The 22727-nt window shown below is 39.7% G+C and overlaps 1 protein-coding gene across 2 annotated transcripts; it reads left to right on the top strand.

Annotated features, from left to right (window-relative positions):
• The first annotated feature begins 5 nt into the window (after positions 1-5).
• On the top strand, positions 6-22681 carry LOC309485220 (uncharacterized protein). 2 transcript variants are annotated; one of them, XM_082151996.1, is made up of 11 exons: positions 6-148; positions 575-673; positions 775-807; positions 9058-9090; positions 9175-9207; positions 13604-13636; positions 13721-13750; positions 15660-15692; positions 15777-15806; positions 21465-21547; positions 21722-22681. In XM_082151996.1, exons 2-11 carry the CDS (start codon positions 616-618, stop codon positions 21800-21802), a joined length of 447 nt encoding a protein of 148 aa, XP_082008122.1. In that variant the 5' UTR covers positions 6-148; positions 575-615; the 3' UTR covers positions 21803-22681. The 2 variants fall into 2 exon arrangements, with proteins under 2 accessions (XP_082008122.1, XP_082008123.1); XM_082151997.1 differs by lacking the exons at positions 9175-9207; positions 13604-13636 and having other exon boundaries at positions 13-148.
• Positions 22682-22727: the final 46 nt, after the last annotated feature.

The raw sequence follows: 22727 nt of genomic DNA, 5'->3' as shown, positions 1-22727 counted from the left end.
CTGCCTGTCAAGAGTTGCTGGCTGTGTAAAAAAAAAAAAAAAAAAAAATCTTCCATGCCAGGATTTTTTTCTCTGTAGGCAGTGCTGGTAAATATCAGTCAAACTTGCTTCTTACCCACCACAGGTACAAGAGCATCTTAGAAGAACGGTAAGTCCAATCTTTCTATTTAATGGGACTCTCCATAAGCTATATTCTCTCACAATTTATCCTTACTTGTATAATGGATTAAACTACAACATTCAATTATAATATTATAATAATGGGTATATTTTGCTATAAACATTAAATAAATGTAAAGAAATTAGCAAATCAAGTAGCTTAATGTGTTTATGATTTTTTTTTAAACAGCAAAATGTGTTCAATAAATATTTACCATTATTTATTAGTAATAAAAAAATAATAAAAAATATATAAAGTGGGATCTTTAGAATATTGGATTTTTTCCAACCGCTTCAAAAGTGGCTCCTACAATCATATTTCAAAGTTGAAAATATTTAATAAAGTTATTATCACTTACCTTATTCAAGGTTAAAATCTATATAATGAGAATAATAAATCTCCCCCTGATTACAGAAGGACTCCTACATGCTGGTTTTATCTCTGACTTCATCATCATGAGATTATTTCTGGTTTCACAGCTTCTGCTGGTGTTCATATCAGTCCTGACACTGAGTAAGGTTTTAGTTTCTGTTAGATTATCAGTCTACAGTGGCAAAGACTATAAATATACAATCTTGTGTTTCCGAATTTAATAATCTCTTTCTCTTTAACAGCCTGGGCACAAACAACAACAATACAGTTTATAGGTAAATATAGACCTTTGAATTCATTAGATCGGATGGATCTCCACTTCAAAAATATCAGATATATTTGTCAGCAGGGCAAGGTGCTTGGGCGGTGCCGGCAGGGAGAGGTGCTGGGGCGGTGCCGGCAGGGCGAGGCGTTGGGGTGGTGCCGGCAGGGCGAAGCGCTTGGGCGGTGGTCAGGGACCACCGAAGTCGGGTCCTTCTGGACCACCGGACTTGGGGCCCCTGAAGTCAGGTCCTGTGCTTGCGAGGGTGAGGTGGTGTGGAAATAACCACCTTTGGAGATGTTGCCGCAATAACTGCCACTTCTGGGATGACTGCAGTTTCCCTAACTGGAGGATTAATTTGGCGATCCAGGGTGTAGCAGCCCTTGGATCCAAAACGAGAGTCTCGACTGATGCATAAGGTGTTTCTTTATTTAGTTCGCCAAACCAGCATGACGTTCGACGTTCAACTTTCATTCCATCATCACCTTAGCACCGTGAAAACTGTATTAAAAACATACATACAACAAACATTTCACACACTTGTTTTCACGGCTACAAACATCATTACATAAACAAACATTCAGGATGACAAACATTAATTACACAGCAAAATAAACCATACATATGTGCAAACAATTTTCTGAATTATATGAACGAAACATATCGTACCTCGCTACGCTCACCAAGGAATGCAAAACAATATACGATAGTCCTTTCTTCCGTCATGAAACGGGCGTCGAGTTCAAGTTCATGAATAAACAAAATCTCAGATAAAATCCACATGTATGCTCAAACACAGCTGCGTACCATTCACACCCACCAGCTACCCTTTAAAAGCTCATCTTCTATTGTGCAAACTACGGTGCCACCAAAGGGACAAATTTCAACATCACAGGTGCACAGGATTTCCGGTCAATCACATACAAAGAACATTAAAGCGCATACAAAATATAGAATTATTTGAATAAAAAATATTTTACCAATAACCCAACCCATATTTCATTTAATCAACAGCATACATTAAAACTCCAAAGTGGTCCTTTACACTCCCACCAATCATGTCATGATAATTGCAACACCAAATAAATCATACATGATTCTTAAGATCTTATAGACCACTTACCATCCCAATATTGGACAATTGTGCAAATAAGCATTGAGTTATGTTAATATGATGGGTTATGCATGTTTGTATGTTTGTCTGTGCATGTATGTATGTGAACGTATACTTTGACTATTCACTTTCAAGAAGCAGCACCAACTTTTGAATGGGCCTCTCTATAACAGAAGGTTTAGATGGAAACTGATGCTTTCCTGATTTCTGTTCTCCAACTCGTATTTTGACTCTTCGCACTAAGCCATCACTATCCATAAAGGTTTCCACTACTCGCCCCAACTGCCACTGGTTATATGGTTTCCACCACTCGCCCCAACAAAATTTAGCTGAACAATCAAAGACAACTCTCAATTTGCCAGGCTTCTTCGGATGGTACACACCGTGGTGAGGTATGTACCAAACAACATCTCCGACAGATACCTCTGGGGCTGGCTCTGCGTCACCTTTGTAGATCACATCCTCCATGAATGCCTTGTAATGACCATAAAACTGTTGATTGGCTTTGAACTTCCTCTTTAAGTGCTGCAAGCGAATTATTGCCAGCTTCTTATTGTTAGGTAATGATGGGGGATTTTGGCCTTTAAATGGGAGAGGCATCTCCAAATGACCGTCCTCTTTCTGCTGAATGTTTTCACTAAGAATCTGTATGAAGCGCACATCGTCTTGAGAGACACATTTACCCTCAGAATTCCTCTCGTTGAAGTCAGACTCCAGAACCTTCAAGATGTCTGCGGCCGATGGAACTGGCATCTCTCTCACTGCAACCCTATGTACGAATCTTTGACTTCCCTGCCTATCCAAGTGGGGATTAGCTGCTCCTATGATACTCCATCCCAGCTCGGTCTTCTGTGCGAATGGTTCATTCTCACCACCAGTGATGACCTCAAGGGGAGCTAAAGCTGAAGGACAATCACAGCCGATCAACAGTCCCACTGCACAGTCCTGAAGAGATGGCAAGTTATTTACAAGATGTTTGAGATGAGGCCACTGCAATGCTGTGGTTCTGGTTGGTATACAAGACTTATCAACAGGAATAAAGTCACGTGTGTATGCTTGCCGTAACTGTATGTGATTTTCAGAATGAAAGCTTTTAACTAGCAAACCACACACACTTTGACTGGATGTAACTGTGTCTACAGCGGTCATTGTGCTAAGCTTCAACTGTAATGGTTGAGAAACTACATCCAACTCTCTGACAAGGTCTTCCAAGACAAAATATGAATCACTCTGTGTGTCAAGAAGCGCATAGGTAAGAATTTCCTTCTGGGGTTCTTTCATAGATGACAAGAAAACCGGAACAATACTTGAGGTAGCAGAAGAATTCTGAGTTACTGCATGGGACAAAACTTTGCGGACTTGCTGATTTGCTTGTCCTTCTGTGGAATCAGAAGTGAAACTTCTCTTTATTTCACCGGATCTCTCCTCTCTCTCTTCATGCAGACAGGTTGGATGGCGCCAGCTACACACTCCACAGACATGCCGCGTTTTACAATCTTTAGTTATATGTCCCTTACGCAAACATCCAAAACATAGATAATTTTGATTTATGAACACCCTTTTATCTCCCATAGACTTGGCAGCAAAGACTGGGCACTTAGCAAAGACTGGGCACTTAGCAATGCCGTGCAGCTCATCCTTACAGACAGGGCATGGCAGCTTTGGCTTGAAGGGAGACAAACTTTCTGACTTAAATGCATGATATTAAGTTTGGGCACTTGTACTGAGGGCCTTTGCTCTTTTGGGGAACTTTTCATCTACTGAGCTGGAGCTCAAAAAGGAAGAAGTGATGGGATTACAGGCTATACGGGCTTCCTTCAGCACACACTTAGTAAAGTGTTCAAAGATTGGATATTCTCCAGATGCATCAAGCTGCTCTACTACGATTCAGCTCCATTTGCGAACAATCCAGTCTGGTAATTTTTCCAAGAGCTTACGATTTTCCTCACAATCATTTAAAATGGCCAATCCTTTGACATGGGGAATAACTTCTTCACAGCTCTTTAAAAAATCAGCAAAATCTCTAAGTGCTAGAGAATCATTAGGACTAATCTTAGGCCATTTCATCAGCTTATCTCGAAACGCTTTCTGCACAATGAATGGATTTCCGTACCTGTCCTTTAAAACTGCCCAAGCACCTTCATATGCATCCTCAGAGCTCCGGTAAAAGAATCCTTCCACAGCCTTCCGTGCCTCTCCTGAGAGGTAGCCTTTCAAATAGAGCATTTTTTCACTAGCAGAGATAGGTTTCCTGTCGATTAGAATTGTGAACGACATCCAAAAGTCAACAAATTTCAAAGGATCACCAGCAAACATGGTTGGTTCAGGAACAGGCAGACGATTTAGACTTAATGAGCTTGCAATTGCTTCAGCTAAGTTGGCTGTTACACTCTGAGATGATGGTTGCGATTGGAACAGGGAGACTCCTGTGTCTAGTTGTCTATTTGAATATGTAGCCGGAGTGATTCTGACAACAGAGGCTGTATTTGGTTCTCCCACCATGTTCTCCACATCACCTTCCAGTTTATTGTATGTTCTAACTCGAGCTGCAGCCACTTTCACATCCATGCTTGCTTGCAACATTTTTAGCCTTGTTTTCTCCTCTTCTAACTTCAGTTCCACTTCTACTTGTTTCTGCTTCATTTCTATCAACATTTGTGACTCATGGAGTTTCCATTCACTTTCCAGCTTAATCAGTTTGGCCTGCTGAGCTTGTATCTCTTCAATAGACTTTGCCTGTTCTAATTTGGCTGCGAGATCTGCTTCCGCATCTACTCGCTTGGTAGAAGCCTTAGGACTTGTGATTGACAGGTTATCTAATTTGATGGATTCTTCTGAAATTACACTTTCGGTGCTTGTCTCACCAAAGACAAATTTATATTCTTCACGACTTAAAATCATTCGCACTCTTTCTTTTTCAGCTTCCTCTTTAAAGGTCTCTTGAACTAGTTCTACATCGAGCCGTCTACTCACAAGATCACATATTTCTGTTGTCAGTGTGTTACAAGCATCCAATTTCTGCACAATCTCTGGTGTGCTAAGAGAATTCCGTTGAAGTGGCTCATAATTCTGATTTACATGGTCGTATCCACTCTGAATGTGTTGGTTTATTTTATCAAGATCCTCCTTCAAACAGAATTTCTTAAGCCTAGTTCTAGATTCTCGTGCTATCTGCTTCCAAGATTCATAAGCTTTCAAAAATGCCTTTACATGCCTCTTAGCTTCCTCTTCACGCATTTGTTTACCTTTCTCTGTAAGCTTTCGTTCACGAGAGACTGTTTCTTCTGGGCCTCTAGATTTCTCTTCTGACATGTTTGTATCACTAATTGATGTATTTCTAGATTAAAGTGATTCGGGGAGCTGTGGTTATAAGATGGTGGTGTAACCTAACACTGCTCACTTCAAATACTAAGATAGCCCAAAATGTCAATTAAATACCAAAAAACACTTTAAGTATTCAAGACAGCTTAAGAATTAGAATGGCTAAAGTTAATTCGAAATGTAAAGCTCTTTACCATACAATTTAATCACATTTCACAAATTTTTAAATTTAAAAGTGAAAGTCAACCATTAAACATTTCATGTGTAACCTAAGATATTTCATAATTCACTCAGAAACACAAGAGCCTATTATTTAGCCTTACGACTTGGATCAATCAGGATATGGCCATGTAAGTAAACAGTTCAGTTTCAGTCTGTTCGTGTTTTTTTTTTTTTTTGCCCGATAACCTGAGTCTCTCACCACATCTGTAGTCTCTGTTAAACGTGCTACTAATTTACGACCTTGTCTGGATGCGTGGAACAAACAATGGCAACCTCCGGAGCGAAGACGACGTGCAGCATAGCAGATGACTCAGATGTTGCGTCGAGTTTTCACTGTAGCAGCCCTTGGATCCAAAACGAGAGTCTCGACTGATGCATAAGGTGTTTCTTTATTTAGTTCGCCAAACCAGCATGACGTTCAACTTTCATTCCATCATCACCTTAGCACCGTGAAAACTGTATTAAAAACATACATACAACAAACATTTCACACACTGGTTTTCACGGCTACAAACATCATTACATAAACAAACATTCAGGATGACAAACATTAATTACACAGCAAAATAAACCATACATATGTGCAAACAATTTTCTGAATTATATGAACGAAACATATCGTACCTCGCTACGCTCACCAAGGAATGCAAAACAATATACGATAGTCCTTTCTTCCGTCATGAAACGGGCGTCGAGTTCAAGTTCATGAATAAACAAAATCTCAGATAAAATCCACATGTATGCTCAAACACAGCTGCGTACCATTCACACCCACCAGCTACCCTTTAAAAGCTCATCTTCTATTGTGCAAACTACGGTGCCACCAAAGGGACAAATTTCGACATCACAGGTGCACAGGATTTCCGGTCAATCACATACAAAGAACATTAAAGCGCATACAAAATATAGAATTATTTGAATAAGTTGAATAAAAAATATTTTACCAATAACCCAACCCATATTTAATTTAATCAACAGCATACATTAAAACTCCAAAGTGGTCCTTTACACAGGGAATTAACGAATTCCCCAAACATCAAGTGCTCCTGCCCTATCATTGTCCAGTAGTTGCTGGGCTCATCAAGGGCGTAATTAAACAAGTCCTTTAGAGCCGCATCCCCAAGCTTCAGTCTCTCTGCAGCTGCGCTGCACCTCAGGGCAAACTCCCTCACATCGGTACCCTGTTGACGGAGGGAAGTTAAGTTCCTGAACTTCACTATGCATTCATACTGCAGGCAGGTGACAGGGGAGACCGGTGGATGGTGTGAATCCCTCCTCTGCTGAATCCTCATAACGGATTGTTCGTTCTGTCACGGAATGGTAAAATAGTGAGAGAGGATTCATGTGCAGGAAAAGGGATGTTTATTAAAGGCACACTATGTATTTTTTCAACCTTCATAATATATATCCAAGACCCTTGTGATGGTACATCGGCTTACAATAGGTTGAATGTCACGTCTGCCATAGCCTGACGGGGTTTGTATCGCTTTTACTAGCACTACGTAACTTCGGGGTTCGGGTAGTAACCCGAGCACTAAAATAACTACAAAATTCGACTGCTTTACGGCATACGTCACTTCCCCCACCACTTCCTCAAATTCGGACGTGAGAGACCAACCAGCGTTTGCTTTCGTGCGTATGTTTTGTCATGGCTGAAGCAGCAGCGAAACCCAAGAAGTCAAAGGTTTTGTCGGAGGAGACTCGGAAGAGGAAAAAGGAGAGTGATAAACTGAAAGGCGTCTCCCTCGTCGTCCTCCGCGTCCTCGTCCTCTCCCTGTTTCGGGAGGGGACTCTGAAGATTCTTCAAGCGTCGAAGAAAATTATGACTGAAAATAAAACATAAACATCGGCATAAAAGTGGATATATAATGATGTAATATTTACTGCGAAGTCGGGAAATCGTGTAACAAAACTGATATAAGTCACAACACACTGCCGTTATTTGTAGGCTTCAGTTTGTTAGTCCTTTTACACATTCATATGTGTGTATTATTAGTGGCTTATATGATTTTAGATACAAATGTGTATCATCTCCCATAATTATCAGAACATAAATAAGCCTAGAGGTTGTAAATAGTGTAAACGAGCACAATTTGCAAACTATCATGATAAATTGCAATAATCAGGTCTAATGACATAACGGCCAATGTTATGAAATAATGCGACGTACATTTAACTTTATTGATGTCATCTGGCATTTTGTAATGTTTACATTACAATCAAAAAACACAAATGAAATTATACAGTGCCTAGCTCTAGACTATAGACTATTTACTTGTGATTTAGATGCAATCATGTAAAAACGTTATAAGCCAGCAAATGCGGTAGGCTACTTTATTATTATAAAGTAGTCTAACACTTGACATAAACTTATTATTATCCAATTACAATCATCATTAGTTCAGTAGACTATGCAGTAGCCTAATATTTGTATGAAATCGTGAAACATTACCTGGTCAATATCTTCGGAGTCTAGCTGTGCCTCTTCCATGCCCGACGCTTCTATCCTACCGAACAGGTACCGGTGTACAGGGTAGGGGTGAGTATTTACGACAGTGCAAGTATTCAACAGCGACTCTAGGGGTCGCTGTTTGACAAAAACACAATTTCTACACAGTGTGCCTTTAAGTAAATAAAAAGCAAAACAAAACTACAAGCAAAAACTCCCCGTGGAGGAAAACAAAACAGGCATCTGGCAAAACTGGAAACACAAGGGAACATCGACAACGATCAAGCACAGGACTGTAAACACAGGGATACTAAATAGGGAGGCAAACAAAAGAGGGTAACGAGGAAAGCAGGTGGGGCAAATAAATCAATAATCAGGTAACAAGATGGGAAGGGCTAGACAACTGACAGGAGAGCACATGGCACAAGGAAATACATGACAAGCCATGTGCTCACAACAAACCAGACTATACACAAACTCATGACAAACTGGGAGTGTCAGAGCTCTGAGACACAAACCAAGAAACAAACCATACAGAAGTGACAGAACCCTGACAATATTAGATCCGACCCCAGACACTGATCTCTGCCAGAAGAAATCAGTCTTCTATTAGCCTGAGAGTTTGACTGAGAAAGCCAGAGAAGAGCAGAAGCAGGAGATGAAGTGATGATAGTAAAAAGAGCAGATTTTATTGAATAATCTTAGTTGTGCATGTTTCAATGCTCAGACTTCATCTAGATGTTACACTATTCAATGCTCAGACTTACATGTTACATGTACTTAATATAGTAATAACAGTAAATTATGCATAATTACATAAAACTAACCCTCAACCAAATCCTAATCTAACCCTATAGTAAGTACATGTAGTTGCTTAGTTTTACTCAGCACTTAAATATATAATTACACGGTAACAATGACACCTTAAAATAAAGTGTAACCTTATTTATTTTTTTATGTAAAGCATAACAACAATACCTGCAAAACAACAACACTGGCCAGTACTTATAGACTGTCGCCAAATGGTGTCAATTGAACAAACCCAAAATGAACCTGAGAAATCAGTTTATCAAAAAAAAAAAAAAGAGAAAAACGGCATTCGTGAATTGAATTCATAAGGTTTTTATGGTGTTTATATTTTTTTTTCCTTCTTTCAGAAACCACCACAGAAACCACAGCAACCATACCAGGTAATTAGTCATGAGCCTATTTCTATGTTAGTGTAAGAGTGCAGACAACATAATCCATTAGCCAATAAAATGTCTTTCTTTCAGAAACCACCACCACCACCACCACAGTTCTACCAGGTAATAATGCTGTGATTGATGACTCATCACATTCCTATGCAATGCTTTTATGTACTTTACAGAATAGATAAGTAAGCAATAAGGTATGAGGGGCCGTGCTGTATTGTGAACACAATCATGGCTGAAGGACATTATTTGGACAGACGCAAAGCCTTCAACCCCTCCAGTCGTGACTGCATTCACAACACTATTTATATAGACAAAAATATATGCTATTGATATGTTACTTTTTTTGCAGTCATTAATCATTAGATGCCATGCTTAAAATAGTCCCTGCCAGTGACAGTTCACTTTACAGTAAAGGGGCCCTATTTTAACGATCTAAGCGCATGGTCTAAAGCTCACAGCGCAAGTGCACTTGGCGTGTCTGAATCCACTTTTGCTAGTTCAGCGACGGGAAAAATGGTCGGCACGCCCCGTACATGGTCTAAAAGGGTTGTGCCTATTCTCTTAATGAGTAATGGGTGTGTTTTGGGCGTAACGTGCAGTAAACCAATCAGAGTCTCCTCTCCCATTCCCTTTAAAAGCCAGTTGTGCTTGCAGCATTGCGGATCAGAGTCCTGCACGGGTCCGATTTTGTAAATCCGCACCCGCCCGTACCTGCAGTGCTTCAAACCGCATCCGACCCGTTATCCATCAACAGCACTAATTAAAATCCGCACCCGACCCGACCCGCTTAAAATAGAACCGACACCCGACCCGCACCCAAAATAAAATCAGTTTAGCCAATCACATTATAGACACAATTACAAAAATGTTTATTGCCAGGTCATACAGAAGTTATAACGACAATTAAAGCTGTAGTCTACAATGTTGAAAATCGGTCGAGAAAGCCTGAGACGGTTGGGAAGTTTTAAAAAACTCATCCCGCCCCTCCACACACACACCCCTCCCCTCTGTGCTACCTGATCCCTCCCACCGGGAAACGACCTGAACAACGTCACTCAGTCAAGCTGTGATCACCGGTAGTAAACACGCAAGATTAGCAACACATGCAATGTTCTAAACCCCCCACCACCACCCCCCGAAACACAAACAATAATAAATAAATAAAAGAAATAATACTGTATTACAGCTGCCGTCTTAGGAGGGTACGTTTCCCCTCCTGAGCCTCGTTTACCCTGGTCAAAAGTGCTACCTAGCGCACATTAATTGCACAATAATTATTAGTTAGTATTGCTAAGGTTTTGAGTAATTGTTATAGCAGCACACAGCGCATCTTGTTCAAATTCCGATCGGCTCGAACAGAAACCGGCTAGGCCTACTGAAATATATTCAAGCACTTAAAAAAATAAAATAAAAATTACTTTGACCCGTGATAGGCGATGCTAAACGGCTAACATTCCAATGCCGACCGGCAGCATGAGCATGTTGTCAGACTGATAAAAAGATATTTATGTAACACCTCACACCATAAAAGTATAAATAAATGCTTACCTGCTCAACAAAAAGTCAGCCGTGTCAGCGTCGGTTTTCAGTCCCAAATCTCCCTGAAGCTTCCTCCAACGGTCAATGGTGGACCCTATATTGATTCTACTTTGAGTCCGGCGTTCTTCACTTTATTTATTTTTTTATCTCTGCTCTTTCCTCTACAGACTTCTCTTTCTTCCAACTTTGACTGTAGGGACAAGCAGGAGCCGCTTGCTGCTGTCGGTTTGTTTTTTCTACATTGCTGAGCTGATGCTACTTTGCTAGCTACCATAGACTGTCAGCTGCTTGCCCGCGAAATTTCATGTCGCAGGAGGGGGGCGGGGTGGGGTGTGGTGGGGTTGAGACGCGAGCGCCAGGTGGTTTCAAGTGGAGCGGGGGATTGGATGAGAGCAGTTGTACACCCAATAGAGTGAATGGATTTTTTTTATTCTTTTTTCTCTTCATATTGTTAGGATTTTACTGTAGAACCATAACCAGCATCTAAACGAGGTTATTAATAATGAACAATCTTTGAAATCGTAGACCATAGCTTTAACACAAGGACAACTTCAGCCGAAGCTGTCAAAAGGCCAGTACATGAAGAACATGGCTAACGTTACCACAAAACTGAGTAACAGACGCGGCTACAACACTATATCTGCCACGCAATTTCGTCTAGCCTACATCTAACAATTTTGGGTTCAAACACGCCCTGCACACCACACATACTGAACAGTGTTAAATTTGAAAAATACTGTTCGATAGAACTGCTTGGTTTGTTACCACAGTTATCTGCGTGCTTCCTCAGCGATGAAGTTCCACATTTGCGGCTATCCAACACGAAAATGCATGCAGCAAAGCCTTTCACAATATTGTTTTCTTCAAATAACTCCAAATTTCTCCCACATGCTGGACTTGATTTTTGATGACGTATTGTCGACAACATAGGGGTGGTGGTGGCGCAATGGATAAGACACATGCCTTTGGTGTGAGAGACCCGGGTTCGAATCCACTGTGAGACACCAATGTGTCCCTGAGCAAGACACTTAACCCCTAGTTGCTCCAGAGGCGTGCGACCTCTGACATATATATAGCAATTGTAAGTCGCTTCGGATAAAAGCGTCAGCTAAATGAATAAATGTAAATGTAAATGTAACTTTACAATCTCCACTAGCTATTCTTTTCTTCAACTCCTCAGCATCCATCTCGACGACTGCAAGCAGATCGCGCGCGCGGTTATGAGGAATTTTTAAAAGTGAAAGTAGCCTAGGTAACATTATAGATCCTGGGAGGGCGTGGCGCGTGGGCACAAATAAACTGATGTGGATTTTAAATTATTTGATCAACTTGAAATACAGGAATATTTTTGTGTTCCTAAAAATATGTATATTTTTATGTTTGCATGTGATTGTTTTAAACCCGTGTTTAGACCCGTGTTTCCCCCGTGTCCGACCCGCACCCGCACCCGTATCCGACACAGTTGGATATTTTTCACCCGTTTGAGCAAAATTTGCGGGTCACCCGCGCGGGTACCCGAACCCGTGCAGGACTCTATTGCGGATTGCTATTTGCATGGTGGAATTTGGAAGAGGAAAGACTGAACAGAACTCTAGAGAGCATCTGGTCTGCTCGTGCACGAGGTTAAAGCATGCAAGCAGACCATCAAAGGGACAAGCCGGATTCCACCATATCTTTCTGTACACAATAATAATCTTTTATATTGTAATCCTTTTATTCTAAATATTTGGCATGTTTGTGTGCTGCTGTGCGTCCCTGTGTGTGTAATAAGCAGAATGTACGCACGTTGTGCATCCCCTATAGGCGCATATTACTAACACGCTTTTTAATTAACAAAACAAATATTACGCCATTGACTTTAGACCAGGTTTCAGTTGATCAATGGCGCAGTCTATTTCAGTTGCCTCAAAATAGCAATGCGCCAACATTGCGCCTTGTTTTCAGACCAGCAGCCCATGAGCGAACAGATGGGTGCAAATGCATTTGCTATTTAAACAACAAATGCAGGATGTGAAAATGCTAACTGCGTCAGGCTGAAACTGGCAAAAAACACTTGCGTCGCGCCTGCCACCGCATTGCGCCGGGTGTATGATAGGGCCCAAGGTCTCATGTGTTAACTTTAGTTAAAGTGCCCCTATTATGGTTTTTCGAATATTCCCTCTCATGCAGTGTGTAAAATAGCAGTTTATGAATGTAAACGTTCTGCAAAGTTGTAAATTCGAAAGTGCAAAGTTCTGGCATGAAACTCTAGTGCAGTAGCCTGACAAGCCAGACCCACATCAAGATGTTGGGTCTGGGAACACACCATTGGCAGGGCTCAATCCGTGGGGCGGGATAAACGGTTGTCTTTCAAATTCCCTCTGCACTCAATAGGATAGCGCTACAACCAACCAGAGCGTTTTCCCACCGGCGGAGCTAGTTGAAAGATTAAACTTATGCCGTATCCGGTCGGCAAAACTCAGAACACATCTTCCTTTTTTTCAAGAATGACTTCAGTGCCGTTCTTTGTTCTTTTCTCAAAGAAAAGCTTAAATCCAAGTCTTCCAGAGTAGCGGCCAAAGCTATTTCGAAAGACCGCTGTTCGCCAGCTACAGCAGCTCTTCTTTGTTTTCAAGTAGCAGGGAATTCACACGGAACCGCACACTCCCTCATATCGGTACCCTGTTGACGGAGGGAAGTTAAGTTCCTGAACTTCACTATGCATTCGTATTGCAGGCAGGTGACAGGGGAGACCGGTGGATGGTGTGAATCCCTCCTCTGCTGAATCCTCGTAACGGCTTGTTCGTTCTGTCACGGTATGGTGAAATAGTGAGAGAGGATTCATGTGCAGGAAAAGGGATGTTTATTAAGTAAATAAAAATCAAAACAAAACTACAAGCAAAAACTCCCCGTGGGGAGAAAAAAACGGCATTCGTGAATTGAGTTCATAAGGTTTTTATGGTGTTTATATTTGTTTTCCTTCTTTCAGAAACCACCATAGAAACCACAGCAACCATACCAGGTAATTAGTCATGAGCCTATTTCTATGTTAGTGTAAGAGTGCACACAACATAATCCATTAGCCAATAAAATGTCTTTCTTTCAGAAACCACCACCACCACCACAGTTCTACCAGGTAATAATGCTGTGATTGATGACTCATCACATTCCTATGCAATGCTTTTATGTAGTTTACAGAATAGATAAGTAAGCAATAAGTTATGAGGGGCCGTGCTGTATTGTGAACACAGTCATGGCTGAAGGGCATTTTCTGGACAGACGCAAAGCCTTCAACCCCTTCAGTCGTGACTGCATTCACAACACTATTTATATAGACAAAAATATATGGGGGGGGGGGGGGGGTGGTAACACTTTACAGTAAAGGGGCCCTATTTTAACGATCTAAGCGCATGGTCTAAAGCTCACAGCGCAAGTCCACTTGGTGTGTCTGAATCCACTTTTGCTAGTTTAGCGACGGGAAAAATGGTTGGCGCGCCCCGTGCATGGTCTAAAAGGGTTGTGCCTATTCTCTTAATGAGTAATGGGTGTGTTTTGGGCGTAACGTGCAGTAAACCAATCAGAGTCTCCTCTCCCATTCCCTTTAAAAGCCAGTTGTGCTTGCAGCATTGCGGTTTGCTATTTACATGGTGGAATTTGGAAGAGGAAAGACTGAACACATCTCTAGAGAGCATCTGATCTGCTCGTGCACGAGGTTAAAGCATGCAAGCAGACCATCAAAGGGACAAGCCGGATTCCACCATATCTTTATGTACACAATAATAATATTTTATATTGTAATTCTTTTATTCGTAATATTTGGCATGTTTGTGTGCTGCTGTGTGTCCCTGTGTGTGTAATAAGCAGAATGTACGCACGTTGTGCACCCCCCATAGGCGCATATTACTAACACGCTTTTTAAATAACAAAACAAATATTACGCCATTGACTTTAGACCAGGTTTCAGTTGGTCAATGGCGCAGTCTATTTCAGTTGCCTCAAAATAGCAATGCGCCAACATTGCGCCTGAACACACCTCGTTTTCAGACCAGCAGCCCATGAGCGAACAGATGGGTGCAAATGCTTTTGCTATTTAAACAACAAATGCAGGATGTGAAAATGCTAACTGCGTCAGGCTGAAACTGGCAAAAAACACTTGCGTCGTGCCGGGTGTATGATAGGGCCCATGGTCTCATGTGTTAACTATAGTTAAAGAGCCCCTATTATGGTTTTTCGAATATTCCCTCTCATGCAGTGTGTAAAATAGCAGTTTATGAATGTAAACATTCTGCAAAGTTGTAAAGTCGAAAGTGCTAAGTTCTGGCATGAAACTCTAGTGCAGTAGCCTGACAAGCCAGACCCACATCAAGATGTTGGGTCTGGGAACACACCATTGGCAGGGCTCAATCCATGGGGCGGGATAAACGGTTGTCTTTCAAATTCCTATTGCACTCAATAGGATAGCGCTACAACCAACCAGAGCGTTTTCCCACCGGCGGAGCTAGTTAAAAGATTAAACTTATGCCATATCCGGTCGGCAAAACTCAGAACACATCTTCCTTTTTTTCAAGAATGACTTCAGTGCCGTTCTTTGTTCTTTTCTCAAAGAAAAGCTTAAGTCCAAGTCTTCCAGAGTAGCGGCCAAAGCTATTTCGAAAGACCGCTGTTCGCCAGCTACAGCAGCTCTTCTTTGTTTTCAAGTAGCAGGGAATTCACACGGAACTGCACACTCCCTCACATCGGTACCCTGTTGACGGAGGGAAGTTAAGTTCCTATGCATTCGTATTGCAGGCAGGTGACAGGGGAGACCGGTGGATGGTGTGAATCCCTCCTCTGCTGAATCCTCATGACGGCTTGTTCGTTCTGTCACGGAATGGTGAAATAGTGAGAGAGGATTCATGTGCAGGAAAAGGGATGTTTATTAAGTAAATAAAAAGCAAAACAAAACAAAACTACAAGCAAAAACTCCCCGTGGGGAGAAAAAACGGCATTCGTGAATTGAGTTCGTAAGGTTTTTATGGTGTTTCTAATTGTTTTCCTTCTTTCAGAAACCACCACAGAAACCACAGCAACCATACCAGGTAATTAGTCATGAGCCTATTTCTATGTTAGTGTAAGAGTGCAGACAACATAATCCATTAGCCAATAAAATGTCTTTCTTTCAGAAACCACCACCACCACCACAGTTCTACCAGGTAATAATGCTGTGATTGATGACTCATCACATTCCTATGCAATGCTTTTATGTACTTTACAGAATAGATAAGTAAGCAATAAGGTATGAGGGGCCGTGCTGTATTGTGAACACAGTCATGGCTGAAGGGCATTATTTGGACAGACGCAAAGCCTTCAACCCCTTCAGTCGTGACTGCATTCACAACACTATTTATATAGACAAAAATATATACAGTATGTAGGCTATTGATATGTTACTTTTTTTGCAGTCATTGATCATTAGATGCCATGCTTAAAATAGTCCCTGCCAGTGACAGTAAATGGAACACACCATTGGCAGGGCTCAATCCGTGGGGCAGGATAAACGGTTGTCTTTCAAATTCCCTCTGCACTCAATAGGATAGCGCTACAACCAACCAGAGCGTTTTCCCACCAGCGGAGCTAGTTGATAGATTAAGCTTGTGCCGTATCCTGTCGGCAAAACTCAGAACACATCTTCCTTTTTTTCAAGAATGACTTCAGTGCCGTTCTTTGTTCTTTTCTCAAAGAAAAGCTTAACTCCAAGTCTTCCAGAGTAGCGGCCAAATCTATTTCGAAAGGCTGCTGTTCGCCAGCTACAGCAGCTCTTCTTTGTTTTCAGGTAGCAGGGAATTCACACGGAACCGTCCCAACTCTGCCGTCATTATGTTAAGCCCACCCACTGACTCTGTACACGATGTGATTGGCCTGACTAGAGTTTGGTTTATCCAGCTCGCAAGCCAACGGAGAGTTGCTAGACGACACGTGCGTCTAGATTTCTAGGCTACTAGTGCAGGCTAATAGGTCCTTTTACTCACCTGTTCATAATCACATCGTTATCTATAGGCAGCTGATTGGTTCCTGCCGTATCAGTAGCCAATGAGCCCGCTGCTCAACCTTCAAATACTTGGGTAGCATTTGCCTTAGCAATGCAGCGCACATTCAGAAACCCTCCACCTTCCCCAGCTCCACCTGTATAGATCTGCTACGGGTAATTCATGTACGCTATATTGTACAGCAGCAGCATGTCTTACTTGCTCACAGCAGCATGTTGTGTATGTATTGGCAGTAGCAAGTCCCACAACACGTCATTTTTACTGACGACTGCTTCTCAAATCTCGGGAGTTTCGTAAATGCTTGCTCTAGAAAGATGGGTCAGTACCCAGTTTATTTCGAACGACTTGCTCCTCAGAATCACAACCCGGAAGTATGAATAATTATTGATGTATATATTTTCTACTGGGTATTCAAAATACTTCGTTTTCTGGGTTTTTTGTGTAAGTTTCCAGCTAACTGAAATACACACTGAAATACTTCTGCTAATCAGCTGTGGGCCACTATTACCTAAAACTGTGTCTATTAATGCAGATTGTCTGTCGTTCTCACTACTTTGAGTAAATAAAGCATGGAGCCATATTTGTTAACTCAAACTTTAATGTTACATAAGTCATTCATGTTAGTGCTGGGCGAACATATGTTCCCCGCCTGTGCACTGCAATAAATTATAAATATACACAGTTTGTTGATGGACATACACTTGTTAAAGCTGAGGGTGAGGAATTACAGATGCGACATCTCATAATGTACCTCAAACTGAGCAGCGTATCACTGAGAAACTTCCTGCTCGAGTCGTCCTTGCAATGTTTCATCATCGGACTTGCGCTCGGATTGATGTGGTAAAATCGACGGCATTGTTACTGTCTCTTACAGTGTGTACAATCGCTGAGCTTTAGGAAGCGTCCTGAGCTGAAGTTCAGTTATGGTAATGGACGTGTAGCTTCCACAGGCGCTGTACGTTGTAGACCAATCACAGACTGAGCCTTCTGGCCAATCAGAGCAGAGTTATAGCTCGTGGAAAGGAGGGAAACCTATTGAACACGAGTAACGTAAATGTTCCGGGTCGTTGGGCCTTTCTTGTGAACAACGGAACAGGTAGGACTTTCATCAAATTATGTGATACTATTATCAGTTTGTTTGTGTGTGTGTGAGCGCACGTGCGTGTGCGTGTGTGTGTGTGTGTATGTTTGCCGCTGGCTCTTATGTAGATAGTGTTTAAACATGAGGTATAATTAATTTTGGGTACATCAAACAGGCCATCTTTGATCTTATTAATCTATTACTTGTTCCAGAGCAAATCGATTTGGCTAAGGGCAAAGTTAAGTTTCATAACTTTATATTTTTATTTAACTGAAAACCTGTTCTATATCGAGCTCTGCTTTTGCACTTTTGACTGAAGTGTTTGCGCGTTTATTTTCCATTCTACAAACTTCTTATACTTTTATAATGGCTAATATTGTTTAAACAAATATTTTTTTAATTAAATATTATTTTACATCAATAACATGCCGTATTTGGTATTGGGAAAGGGTCCGTTAGGGGTTGTGATTTCGACTGCTACATTATTACACCATTAGGCAGCAAAGACTGTCCCCTTACGAAAAAGAAGTTAATTTTATGAAGTATACTTAAGTAATGTTCAAGTATATTTTTAAGTATTGTGGTAGATTTTTCCCTAAACCTAACTATCTGGGGTGTCTCCAAATCGACACCCAATTGATCTTATTACCTGAGGCATCTCCAAATCGACACCAATACCTTTATCTGGGACATCTACAAATCAACACCCAATTCCTTAAACTGGGGCGTCTACTAATCGACAACCAATACCTTTATACTCTAGCTCTTGCGTCTTCAGTTGACGACTGGCCGAGTTTCTAACTAACTTGCTTCCCTAAACTAGCTTCCTGCGCAGGAATAAATCGACAAACAGACATCAGCAAATGTCCTTCAAATGCTTTAATCACGGCCAGGAGATCTTCCCGAGTAGTTCTCAGGGAATCTCTCCCAAGAAGCAAGGCCGGAGGATCTCAGACAAATTCCATTGAGAATCCCACCAAAAAATACGGATACAACAGTTTTTATAGAATCGAGAAAACAAATAAGACTAACATGTCACTTTCAATATGATTGGTTCAATTGGTTCAAAAGCCCCAACCTTATCCCTCTGTCACTGGCACAAGCAAACTCTGTTTTTGTGATTACTTATCACAAGGTTTGAGAACTAGTAATCTGTCTAGTTTCACTTCCCCTTTCTGTTATTTATTATACACACACACATACACACTCAAAGTCACACGTTTTCCCCAAAGAGTTTGGAAACATTTAAAAGCATATGAATGTCGTTCAGAAAAACAAATGTTAGTTGATTAATTCAACTTGATTAATTAAAAAATCCATCACAGTATACATTATGGAGTAAGTATACTAATGTCAATATGTAGGCTACTACTAGTAAACTTGTGTACTAAATTGGCCCACTTTTAGTATATAAAAGTATATGTTTAAGTGTACTATAAGTGTAACACTAGTAATCTTTAAGTGCACAATTAGTTCATAATTACATTTCTCATTTGTACTGCAAGTGAACTTATGGGTATACTAGTAGTTTACTATTTTAATACTTATAACAACTTTGAAGTATACTCTCAGTAAACTTAGTAGTTTTATACTACAAGTTTTCTTTAAGTGAACTTAACATTATACTTATAATTTACTATTTATATATAATTTTTGCTCTTGCAGTAGGCCTATACTACTATGTTCAAATGTTATTTTTTTTATACTTGAAAAATGCCTTTAACTGTAGGCTACTTTAATTTTAAAAACATTTTATTAGCTTCATGCATCCTTTTTTATCAACACTTGAATGTTGGTAAGTTTCATAAATAAAGGCAACATTTTAAACAAAAAAGATGAGAAAATCGAATTTTTTTTCAAAGACTACACCTTGATCAGATTCAGAACGATGATCAAAACACAGATGGAGGAGATCGAGTCCAACTCGATCAGTCAAAGCTTCACAGTCGTTTTCTCTTCATGGGTTACGCTTCATTTCAGTTTTGATTTACAAGCTGTTTAATGTTTGATGATCACATTATTTTACATTTGAGTGAGCAATCTTCTATCACTTGTTTCAGCTTCTTCTCCTGTGTTTTGATCTGGAAATTCTGTACTAGAAGATGTGTCGTACCGGAAGCTACCATATAACAGCGAAAACATGGATAGCTGGAAAATTCAGTCAATGGTGGGGAAAGAGTAAAGTAGAATTAAAGTAAATTCCTATGTGCACTACCAGTGGACTAGCCTACACAAATTCAGATACGCAAAATTATAAACATATCTGTTTTATATCAATATTTTCAAACAATGTAAGTTTCATAAGACTGTATATGAAAAACGATGTAAAAAAAGAAGAAGTATTTAATAGGCTACTCGATCAAAAGAGTTAACACAACTACAAGCCAAGTATACTTTGAATAATTAAACTTTTAAGTATATCTCGATCAAAAGATTGAGTACAAGTATAGGCCAAATATACTTGGACTTTTCTCTCAGTAAGACAAGTACACTTAAGTGTAATTAAGTATATTTCTGAGAAGTACATAAAGTATATTTTTGAGAAGTATATAAAATGTAGACTGAAATTATGCTTTCTTCTTTTTAGTTGAAAAGAAGTATACTAATAGAAAACTTGAATAAATGTATTTTTCGTAAGGGAATTATTATCGCTGTGTACAAGATCCGGTTCAGTTCCATGCTTATTTTATTTACTCTATAAGCTATTCCACCCGAAAACTTGTTACTATATAAACTTGAACATGTTAGTTTATAAGACAGTGTGTAATATTATGTTTAAAAAAAAATAAAAAATTAATAAGCTACTCAATCAAAATAGTAAACACAAGTACAAGCCAAGAATACTTAGAATACTTAATTATACTTTTAAGTATATCTCGATCAACAAGTATAGGCTAAATATACTTAGACTTTTCTCTCAGTATAAGTCAAGTATACTTAAGTGGAATTTGAAGTATATTTCTGATAAGTACATTAAGTATATTTCTGAGAAGTACATAAAAAGTAGACTGAGAGTAGGCTATACTTTCTTATTTTAGTTTAAAATAAGTATACTAATAGCACACTTGAATAAACTTCTTTTTCGTAAGGGTCTTCATGAGTGAGTCAGTAGCAAATGCTTTTATATTGAAAAGGACTGAAAAAAGGTTGTAAACAATAAGACTTAATTTACCAATGCACTGACTAGAGCTGTCATGGGAAATCCCCTTAACTGTTGAAAGGACAAAGTCTCAGCGGACATTCAAACTGATATTGTGATTATGGAAATAAGATTGGCCAGAAGAACATCAGCTTGATGCAAGTAATGCACTCGCTTAGTCAATCTTTCTCTCTCATAAAACTCTACTATACATAATTCAATAAGCTTCAATGAAGCAACTCAGCGTTCCTTCGTTACTTGTTATAAAGTGACGTTTTAGAATTAGTAACGGAGGCTTGGGATCAGCTGTCAACTTGAGATTTAAATCCATGGCGGAAGGAAGTTGTTCCGCACAAAAGAGTGTTTTTAAAGACACACACTGTTGTTGTTTCTTATTTATTTACACACTTGTGTCGTCGAACTGTTGTATAAACGCAATGTCACACAAGTAGCCATGCGATATGGCTCCATATCATAACGGCTGTGATTCGGCCTTATCGTGGATTATCGGTCTCTCTCTCTCTCTCTATATATATATATATACTGTATTTGTGTGTGTGTGTTATTATGCCTTATTATTATGCCTATGTGTGTTTCCTTTTAGAAAATGTCATAGGAGTTAAATTGAAAATTAGGTCACTTTTAGACCTGACACAGCGTGGAAACGTTGAGGATGTTTTGCAGCAAGTAAGTCACAATTTTCACCCAAAAGCACATTTCTGCCTGAGTGAAAAAAATAAAAAAACGGTCTCTTATCTTATATTTCAGACTTTATATCTGACACTGGTGACTTTATTAACAAATAGTACAATAGAGTACAATGGAAATACATTTTGACCTATCTCTCCATCTTTGTTTCAGATAAAACAAGAGCTGGTCAATTATGGAGTGCTAAGTGTCTTTGAGATAAAGTTAAGAAACTTCAAAAAGACACAGCCGTAATACATGGAAGGGACTTAAAAAGTTGCAAATGGTGACCTTGAAGATGTAGAAACTGATAAAGAGAAGAATGTCGCAGGACGGGAACCGTTATATTTTCTCACCCTTCAACTTATTACTCTCTCACATAATAATAAATGAGCATATATACATATGATGAAAAAATGACAATGTGAATATGATCAAATTAGATAATGAAATAATTCATTACATTAATCATATATGTTCCAACTTAATTTATCTTGAATAATAATCATTAATTCTTTATTTTTATTTTTATTATTATATAATGCTTTGTGTTATCAGATATCTTTAATAAGTATCAGGGGTTTAAGCTTTGAACTGTAGCATGTGAACAATGTTAATAAACCTGTTCTTTGTCTACAACTCCAGTTACCAGAAGCATTATTACTCATCCATATCGAAAATATGTGCATGTATCGTTCTCATGGAAATTACTGTGTAATATATTTTTAACCGGACCTGAGGACAGACGCTTTCAGCTGGTTTCTGGACATCAATTGGCAGCATAACAAAGTGCCAACCCCTCATATTAAACATAGTCTGGGTCACAATTTTACAGTTTTGGTTTTTAACAATGAGGGCATATCATGTTTATGTTGGCAATCTGACTTGCTTCTAGTTTTTTTTCCAAAATATCATGTCTGATACACAAGCTTTGACGTCAACCACAAAAAAACAAGGGAATCAGTTTCTCCTCCCTTTTTTGAAGTTTATTCAAAGCTTGATAATTTGATTGTGCATTTGATCTTTTTGTATATAACATTTATCTGTGTGTTTGTGTATATAAACAAGAAGTCGAGAACACGCAGAAACAGTTGGTGGAACAGTTGTTGTTGGCAAATAAAATATTTTACTTGGCCCACTTTTGTTTAAGGCACAGCTAAGGAAACCTGATCTGGTGTGC

This window comes from Leuciscus leuciscus, assembly GCF_965113295.1.
Source record: "Leuciscus leuciscus genome assembly, chromosome: 21".
NCBI lineage: Eukaryota > Metazoa > Chordata > Actinopteri > Cypriniformes > Leuciscidae > Leuciscus > Leuciscus leuciscus.
The sequence above is the reverse complement of the archived record's forward strand: the minus strand, read 5'-3'. Positions and strand labels throughout refer to the sequence as shown.